Source organism: Bombyx mori, chromosome 27 (assembly GCF_030269925.1).
Source record: "Bombyx mori chromosome 27, ASM3026992v2".
In the NCBI taxonomy this organism is placed as follows: Eukaryota; Metazoa; Arthropoda; class Insecta; order Lepidoptera; family Bombycidae; genus Bombyx; species Bombyx mori.
Window position 1 is genome coordinate 242,051 of NC_085133.1, and position 10,503 is coordinate 252,553.

General features: G+C 41.4%; 1 protein-coding gene across 3 annotated transcripts in view; it reads right to left on the bottom strand.

Annotated features, from left to right (window-relative positions):
- Nucleotides 1–8,069, bottom strand: part of LOC101745381 (potassium voltage-gated channel protein Shal) — a 72,411-nt gene extending 64,342 nt beyond the window's left edge. For all 3 annotated transcript variants that reach the window (XM_038020953.2, XM_012690771.4, XM_021348304.3), the window contains exon 1: nt 6,664–8,069. In XM_038020953.2, coding sequence (XP_037876881.1) covers nt 6,664–7,778 — 1,115 coding nt within the window. In that variant the 5' untranslated portion in view covers nt 7,779–8,069. The remainder of the gene's footprint in view (nt 1–6,663) is intronic.
- Nucleotides 8,070–10,503: the final 2,434 nt, after the last annotated feature.

Here is a 10,503-nt window from a genome sequence, read left to right on the forward strand (position 1 = left end):
CCATTGCTATAGAAATTTTTGGGCTTCTGATCAAAATTCCGCGACAATTGGTTTTGGCAGTCCTCTCGTGATGTTAACCTGACACTGCCTAAAGAATTCTAAAGAGACCGAAACAGTTAGAAATCTAAAGGTGCAAGGTCAGGACTATACGGCGGATGCATTAACACCTCCCAGCCAAGCTCTCTTAATTTTTGCTGAGCGGCTAAAACGTGTTGTTTAAAATTTAAACTTTTAATGATACCAAAACCAGCCAGATACAAATAGTATAGCCAAAGAGATTTTATTACAAGTTCATACATACTCTAATGCGAAAATACTTTTTCCCCAACCTATTATGACGGCTCAAGGTTACATTTCGAAGTCTTTGTTACGCTTTTGATAGAGCTGAGGCACTTGGTCACACATCAGTCCTCCGTGTTGGGATACACGTTACGTGCGGGACGTGTGTAGTGCAGACATCCCCGTAAACTATCAGAGCACTCGCGTACACAACATAATAATTCTGAATTCCAACTACAGATATATATTATGATGATTAAAGAATCCTTACCGGTGCACTACGACAAAGTCTACGCTAAAGATAAGTCGCTAATAAGCTTTCACAACTGACATACGTTATTAACATGAATCTTACAGTTTACTCTTGTATTGAATATTTTATGTAAAATGCAAATATGTAGTTGTACATTGCAGTTCTACACGTGTCACATTATTATACGAAATTTATATTATGACTAGCTGTACCCGTCCGTTTCGCTGGCTATTTAAAATTAACATTATTATTTCTCACCCCCACAAAGATTCTCATCATTAACGCCCCCGCAACTGGTGTAGGGAGTCCAACACTCATATAAATAATAGCCTATCCATTAAGTACATGTATTTTCTACATGAATACCAAGTTTCAAGTCAATCGGATCCATGGTTCAGTAGTTATAACGGAACATCCGTAAAAACCACTGTAGATTATCCAGCTCAAGGGCAAAATTTACAAAACGATCATTAGACCTGTCGTGCTGTATGGATCTGAGTGTTGGGCGACGAAAGTTAAGCATGAAAGAGGAGTGCATGCGGCAGAGATGCGAATGTTGAGATGGATGTGTGGAGTAACAAGAATGGATAAGATAAAGAATGAGTACATCAGAGGAAGTGTGAAAGTGGCCCCGGTAAACAACAAATTAAGGAGCGGACGGTTAGCGTGGTATGGACATGTGATGCGTAGAGAGAAGATGCATGTGACTAGGAGATGTATGGAAATGGTAGTGCAAGGTAGAGGGGGAAGAGGTCGACCGAAGAAGACATGGATGGAGTGTGTGAATGACGATATGAGAGAGAGAGAGGAGTGAGTGTTGAGATGACGGCTGACAGAAGAGAATGGAAGAGAAAAATTAGCTGTGCCGACCCCACATAGTGGGATAAGGTGGAGAAAAAGAAGAAGAATATGTTTGCAAAATTTCTTTGTTGAACCTAAAATGTTTGTTCAAAGAGAATTTGCCCCTTCTTTCTCTTAATGCCTTTGATGACTATGTATTCCGCCTGATGGTGAAAGACTCCCGATACTCATGGTCAGCAGGAAGCCAGCTTGATTATAGTTGGACCACGGCCTATCGGTTAGGGCTCTTTTAAATTTGTTTTGTTGTTGTTGTTTTTTTCCTACCTTAGCTGAGAGCCTTGAGAGGCTATTTCAGCGTAACCTTAACTAGTAGGTGAGCTCACGAGGCTCAAACCTGACGACGTTGCTAACACGAATCCTAGCAAGAGTCGTGCTTAGCAGAATCTACCACCGGATCAGAAACGCGACCCACTGAGAAGATCTTGCAAGAAACTCAGTGGGTTGTGTCTGTGGGTTAATTGAACGATGACCGGTGCTTCAGGTACCGAAAAGCACCGTTAGTGGATCGGGAGGATCCGAAATGACGTGTTTTGGGCCTTTGTTGAAGTGAACATGTCGTAGCGTTAGGAAGCCCAGCGGAAAGAAGTTAGCGGCAGGTAGCGGCAAAAAAGAATTTGAGTAACGCACTGGATCGAACAGAATCCCTTAAAGATAATGCGCTGCTGGATTTCGTAATCGAATTCACTAAAAATAATAACGGCCAGGTATTTCTGATGTCGAACCTTGGTCCGTGTGACGCGCGACCAGGCAATGACCTACATCAGAATGATTGTAAACACCAATAGCTGGACGACTTCGAAACATGATGGCGTAACGTGAGTGTTTCACTCCAGGGCGGGAGCAACCACCCGCGTGGGCTCGAAGCGAAGGATTTCACACCCAAAATATACGTGCAGTTCCTATGCAATGAAACAAAAACTTTAAGAAGTATTCTCGTTCGTACATTGCCTCGTTTTTTTTTCTCTATAAAAGTGCGAGCTTACAGCCATCGGGTGTGAAGTAGCCACTGAAGCGTAGACATCACAATATCAACGCTGCCATCCACCTTGACACATGATACACACACACACATCCTAAGATGGCTTTGGTACAGAAATATGTAGGTAGATGATACTTACCCTTTACTTATTATCGAATAAAGGGGCCTTGACTTGACGAGCCCTAGAGTATAATAAATAAATAGATGGGTTTGGTACCTAAGCAATAAAAAAAAATAAAAAAATCTCTGTAGAGCGGTCCCAGTATCAAATCAAATCAAATAATTTTTATTCAACATAAATGAAAGTACATACTTGTTGAATGTTAAAAAGAACTGCAGCCAATTCACAAAAACTAGCCTCCGTCCTGAGAAGAATTGGCAAGAAACTCAGCGGGCTTGTCTTTTTTTTTAAATGTTAGATATTTCTTTTATATTAATTTTTTTTTATATTCAATTTTACAATGAGTATTATAACGTAACAATTATTGCAATATTGAAATGCCAAGAGCGAGCAACTCATTCCCACTTTGTGCAATCATCTAGATAATCATTGACTTTATAGTAAGCTTTATTGCACAGATGTTCTTTAATAGTTTTCTTAAACTTAGTAGTTCAGAGTTCTCGTAACCACGGACGTTGATTGCGCGTACCGAGCGTCTCGACCGGGCGGGGCACGGGTCTGCAGCTCGTCAACGTACTCCGGATATCGACGCCAATAATTATGAATACATATACGTTTGATAATATCCGAACACGCGTTGAAGAAAACAACGCCAGCTGCGTCTACCTAACGCCCCAGCTCTCTCACCGCGAGGAGGAAACTCCGAGTCAAATAAACTTGTAAGCCTCCATGATCTAATTTAAAAAAATGTTTAAGTGATCTTGCCAAACTCAGGTGTGCCCGTTGGGATGGTCAAAACGACCTCAAGCTTCAAGGTGCGCGACGGTATTCAGATTTTTACATCGCTCAATCGATGTATTTTGAATCCACTTTTTTGTGTAGTTTTAACTAATTTTATTCTATGTATTACAAAAGTAGACAGGACTCCATTATATTGTGAATTTATTTTGTTGTGCTCTCTAAGCTACCGACGGTCTGCTGGTTTGTGATCGATATTTGTTATATGTATGTTTAATTCCAAGCCCGTTACCTTTGTTATTATTAATTCTAATGTTCACGCGACCGAAAAAACAATTTATCTTTGTTTAAGTTACTTTTATTATTAATTGATAACTATCTAACTAAATATAGTTTTGTGACTTCGCTTATATTGCCAATTTCTGTAAAAGAATTGAAGATAATTAAGTTTCTTCATGTAATTATAATATTTCCATACTCTGAATGACTCTAGCATTTTATAAAAAATTAAAAATTTACGCCGTATCACAAGATGACAGTCAGGTAAATCATTGAGTAAAGAACATAATTCTTCATTAGGGAACCATTTTGGGATGATTGAGGAAACGGGAGCTCATGAATCGTAAATGCCGCTGCTGAGGGCTCACTAGATGATCAGGATGAGTTACTGTTTAAGGCGGACCAGCAACTAGGAGGCTCGGGGTGACATGATCACGTGCATTCTCACACTTCGTGCCGTATAAATTCAATTGTTTTAAAGTAAGCTCCATTGTGATCACATGTACCTTCTCCGAGTGAGAAGACTATTGTGATCAGATTTATTTATTATTTGCACGTAAAATGTAATGAAAATATAATACTTACAATCCGAATCAGGTAATGAGCATGGTAGAAGAAGAATTTCTTACTGCTTTTCCGTCAGTCCAACAACAAACGATCTCATCATAATAATTAATATTATACGTAATACTATTTACAAGTAGCGTGTTTATAGTTGTTGATGTATTTGGCATCCATCCAGAATTAAGGAGATAAAGTGGTGGAGAGGAAATGAAATTGCCATAATGAAGATATTCTAGGTAAAGTGTACAACTATGTTCGTGCGAGCTTTCTTGCCAAGAATTTAAAGCTTATGTTTTTTTTTATCGTTGTATTATGGGAGCAATATTGAAACTAATATGTTTGTAGTATTTCCTGATGTCTTCGGGAGTCATAAACATGATTTGTGGCGAGGAAAATTGAAAAACTTTTGAAATGTTTCTGAATTAATTAATTTCGAATTGGAGTTTGATTGAGTAAAGCATTTCTAATAAGAAAGTAGATCATAAAATGCTGACGCTCTGTTTAGTTCCGTCCTAGTACTGATGCTGGTGGCTGACCGAAGGTGAACAGTCGAGAAGGTAGGACTAGTGGTAGGACCACTTGTGAGTCCGCACCTTGCTTATCTCAAGGTGGGTGGTGGCATTTACGTTAAGGTATATATGCTCTCCGATAACTACCTAACCCCAGGTGGGCCGTAAGCTCTTCCACGCATCTAAGCAATAAAAATATTGATAATAATCGTAGAAGCGATATTCTTGTTACGATTTCTATAATATATAACTCTTTTGTTTTTGAAAGAGAATTTGGTATTCAAACCCTTTACAATACAAGGCTTTTTATTTTTAGTTGTGGTCCGTTTTAAAATTACAATGAGAACAAGGTCCTTATTCGTGTTCGTTCGAGTAGATTCAGATATATTATCGTAAGTACTGTATAAATGATGTTAACTAGTCACGGAACCTTATGGCACGGTTTATTTCGGGAATAATTGTGATCTAGATAGGAAAATAGTTTTTATGGGCATCATAATTAACCGACCCCCTGACGTTAAATGACCACGAGAGCTTATAGACATCAGAGCGTGAGTCCACCGCGAAGCATGAGCTCGTTTATTGGAACATGCCTATCATACAGAGGAATGGTAAAGCCGTCCATTGGCAGTGTGCCAATGTGTCGCCAACTTATGGTTCCATCCAGAGATTTTTTTTTTACATTCACTTTATCAGACACTAGCGGCCCACTCCGGCTCCACTCGGGTCTTTAAAGAAATTTCAACGATATTTGACGTTGTTTTATTTTTTTTAATAAAAGAACACTTATTGTGGTTTAACTGTAATAGTTAGACACATACTGTCGCGCTAGTTTTTGTAAATAATAATGTGTTCTACAAAGTCGTAGTACAATATTTTATTCTATCATCAATAGTTTTCGCAGGGCACGCGATGTAAAGAATATTTTAGGTATTTTTTTTATACTTTGGGTTACATTATTGGAGTTTTAGTAAGGATCCCAAATTTTTTTCAAAAAAGATTATAGCCTATGTCACTCGGGAATAGTGTAGCTTCCAAACAGTGAAAGAATTTTTCAAATTGGTTTCGTAGTTTCGGAGGCTGTTCAATACAAACAAACAAACGAACAAATATGTCCTCTTTATAATATTAATATAGATAATGTATAAAATAAGTCGGTATCGTCATTGTGGCTAATCATTAATAAATGCTGTTTATAATTTTATATACTGATGATAAGTACTTCATGGGGCAGCGCTGGAGGCCTAGCTAGCCGCTGCCCACCATTGTGGGTTGTTAAAGGCTTAACGACAATGATCTTTATCCGAAATAAGACTTCAGACTAATAAGGCTTACAGTAAAAAATACTATGAATTATATCTACGCGAAGTAACGCAAAACATGGATTCTCCTTCACAGACCGAACGGATGAACTCCTTAACCCATGGATTCATCTTTACCGCTGGTAGGACCTCTTATGAGTCCGCACGAGTAAGTATCACCGTCTTGCCTATTTGTGCCCTTAAGCAGTAGTGCGTTTCAGTTTGAAGGGTGGGGCTGCCGTTGTATAGTCAAAAAAGACTTAGAATTCATGCCAACTCATCTAAACAATAAAAATAAACATAAAACAAAAACATGCACTAGTATTTAACGTAATATAATTACAAGAGCGAACTCTTACAATTCCTAACTCAATCAATAACCGTGTAACAAATGTGTGCGCGAATATAACGCACCGCTCGCCTCACAAAGAAATCAATTCAAATAACATAATTTAATAAAAAATACACCGCTCAGTCACGCGCGTTCCTGTTATTAATGTTCGTAATGCAACCTCGACTGTCGAGTACCTGAAGCGTAATACGAAGCCCCCGGCCGCCGCCGACAACACTGTTGCTCCCCAAAACGCTTTATGATTACAGACTGCACTCATCCGGTCCACTAATGGGAAAGAAATTAAAACGCACGCGTCCACGTCCATATTTAACGAACATAATCATTAATGGGGGGAAAGCGACGCCATGACAGTTATTTTCCCGCGTACATTTTTAATGGCGGCGACAGGTGGCAAATTTGCGACCAAAGTAAAATAATCACTTACCCGAGCGTGGTCATCGTGACGATGGTGTACCAGAAGGCGGCCGGAATCGACGTGAAGTTTGTGTCCTGCTCGTTCTTCTCCGCGTAGAACATCACTGTCGCGAATATAATGATGGCCATCGCGAGCGAGAACACCAGGAAGCCGAGCTCGCTGGCGCACGACTTGAGCGTGTAGCCCAGGATCCTTAGTCCTTGGGAGTGCCGCGAGAACTTGAAGATCCGAAACACTCGGAACACTCTGAGGGTGACAAACGCACCCGAGACGTCGTCGTTGTCAGTGATACCCAGGCCGATGTAGTACGGCAGGATCGCGACCACGTCGATGATGGACATCACCGAGCGAACGAACTTGCAGCGGTCCGGGGCCGCGAACAGTCGCAGCAGGTACTCCGCCGTGAAGATCATCACGCACGCCGTGTCCAGGCAGAAGAACACTATCTTGTAGCGTTCGCCGCACGGCAGGGTCCCGGCCCGGCCAGGTCGGTGTCCGCACGGTACCGTCTCCACTACGTTAGCCATCACGGAGACGGCAATGAAAAATCCAGTCACATAGTAAAACACGAGGGCAGCCGTTGACGTGTGGGGGTTCTCGAAGGCCCTCCACATTTTTTGTCGTAAGTCCGTGAGCTGAGGCAGACTCTGGTCGCCTGCTTCACTAAGCTTGTCATCCATAAGACGTTCGGCATTTTCTCTCTTCCTGTCTCTGTAGTCTTCGTAACAACAGTCACCGATGACATCGGGAAGGATGCCGAAGAACGCGAGTTCCTCATCGTAGCCCGTGAGGCACTCGTGTTTGGGGTAGTGGAGTTTACCAGTGCGGTAATAATTCAGAATATGCCTGAATATGTCCGGGTCTCTGTCAAAAAAGTACTCTCGGCTGTCTTCGTCGTAAAAGAATTCGCGTTCTGAGGAACCAAGCAGCGAGTCCGGGTACTTCTCGAGAGTGTTCCGCCAAGTCTCAAAGCGTCGTCCGGAGACGTTGATGAGGAGCTTCTCGTCCTCGGCACGGCGGCGGTCCTTGGGCACGGGCGGCGGCGGAAGTGGATGGGTCGCGATGGGGACCCACCCGATGGCTGCTGCTCTGGCGAAGGGCAGCCAGGCGGCGACGGACGCCATAGCGTCTCCTCACGGCACCGTCGCCGCGACAACTGGTCCCCCCGCGCCGGTTATTTCGGTCTCCCGCCCAGATGGTGAGAGTGTTGCCACACGATCACTATAATTAGCATTTAAAGACATTGTTTTCGTTTATGATTTCATGTCGACCGAGATTTATAGCTCGCGGAGCATTTCGTGTTTAGTCTGCAGCCGGTTTCATGACGAGTCCGTTTTGTTTGTGTTATGACTTCGCTTAGATTAGCGGTCAGAAACTATTTTAATATTAATGCGCAATAAAACGCTAACAACTGTGCACTTTTATTTCATGACTCGGAACAACAGTTTATTGCAATAATTCATTTACAAGAATCATAAATGTTTGTTTTATGTTGTGCGAGTGAATAATGTATGAGATCAATCATTTTAATATGTTTGTTTGATGTCGAAACACTAATTTTAAATTAACAGAATTTTGTATTGCCATTCGAATAGTTGAAACAGCAGACGCTATTTTTATTTGATATAATATCTTATTATTTAATTATAGTATTAATTAAGTTTCCCTTATTTTGCAGATTACATTGAATGTGCCAGCAACACTGTCCCGGGAACAAGCGGAGTGCGCCTGCGTGACTCGTGACGTCACTGCCTAATAAATTGATTTTCATACTTCTATCTCACTTCAGCACTACCTTAGTTCCGTAACACTGTCTCTCTTCCACGGCTTTAAGCTCTTGTGACCTTTTGTACATTTTTCACTGCTTCCAAAGAGTTTCTCAAAGGCCTTTGTCTTGGGGTAGTGAAAAGGCCTGAATTTAGCTTGAAGCCGGATCTAAAGCTGAACATTCAGCATCCAGCATTTAGCACTATTAACGAAATAAAAATTCCAAAAATACCGGTCAACAAAATGTTCGTAAATATGAAAGTTACTGATAATTTTCATTACAGACGGTGCACGAATGTAATTGAACTTTATTGTTCCTTCAACTGAACTTTTAAATAAACTTGCATTACGTATTTGGAAGTTATTAGAAAAAAAATTGCCTAGATGGGTGGACGAGCTCACTGCCCACCTGGTGTTAAGTGGTTACTGAAGCATAGACATCTTTTTTTTTTATTTTATTGCTTAGATGTGTGGACGAGCTCACAGCCCACCTGGTGTTAAGTGGTTACTGGAGCCCATAGACATCTACAACGTAAATGCGCCACACACCTTGAGATATATTTCTAAGGTCTCAGTATAGTCACAACGGCTGCCCCACCCTTCAAACCAAAACGCATTACTGCTTCACGGCTGAAATGGTAGCTATCCGCGCGGACTCACAGGTGGTCCTACCACCAGTAAAATACTCTCCGGCACTGGGTTTTCGATAATGCGTTACGATTTTGGTTACGATCCATCCGGTATTAGGCGGTTACAAAATGCCAGCATTGCCTTGTGACAAAATGTGAAAATCTCAGTTGTATTACCGGCCGTAACACCCGTCAACCCTTCAACCGGATCGTATGACCGCATCGCGGCATAAATAGGCAAGACGGCAGTACCTACCCGCGCGGCCTGACACGCCTTCCAGGAAATAGGTATTTTTTATTATGTATAAATTTTGCGAGTTTATTACTGCCACATGTTTCTTTTTCGTGGAAGTCGTTTCTATACACAATCAACCAGATAAGTACATGCCTGAGAAAGACTTGCATCTCTGGATACGAATGCACCGGGCGTCTTATCCTTCAGGCCGCAACAAGAGGACAGATTCTCTGTCGCTTCAACAAAAAAATTCTACATCGCCAACAACGATATAACCTTTTTCATTCTCAAGCTTTAGGAGTCCAGTTTGAATAATTTATTCGTCGCTAATATTGGAGATAGACCCAAAAGCTCGTGTAAGCTCCTAAGCCGTAACTAAGCATTGGATTAAAGCTTTTGGTTTTATTATGCATTTTCTTTCGCTGTAAGAACAAGACTTTGCCACAGATTTACGTTTTCCTAGCTCTATAGGTGAGTCTGCAGCTCACCCGATGTTAAATGACTACTTTTTTACAAGGATAAACCCCCCGCTCTAGTTGGAATACACGTTTACGTCAGAAAAAGTTTAAGCGTTGTCCTAAGCTCTGTGCTTTTTATAAGTAGTTAAGCAGTGCCAAGAACTAGGCAGAATTTCAAGGGCTTGTTATTCATCGAGGGAGCTAGCTAGTCGGGTATTTGTGGTACTTTTTTTTTTTTTATTGCTTAGATTGGTGGTCGAGCCCACAGCCCACCTGGTATTAAGTGGTTACTGAAGCCCATGGACATCTACAACGTGAATGCGCCACCCACCTTCAGATATAAGTTCTCAGCATAATTACAACGGCTGCCCCACTCTTCAAGCTGAAACGCATTACTGCTTCACGGCAGAAATAGGCAGGGCGGTCGTACCTACCCGCGCGGACTCACAAGAGGTTCTACAACCAGTAAAAAACGTTGTAACTTGTTTTTTAATTGCTTCCTACTACAGAGCGAAGATCACTTCCACCCTGATACTGTTCTTGAGATGATCTCAATACCGTCATTCGGAGGTTGTAGATGCAATTTATTTTATTCAAATTTGTCATCTCGATTTAGTTTTTTATCTTCACAAATGCACTACTTTTAAGATTTTTTTATTCCTGAAATAGTGCGACGGTCTCACGGCTCACCTGGTGTTAAGTAGTTACCGAAGCCCATAGAAATAAGTAACGTAAAAACCTTCATCCACCTTCAGACATG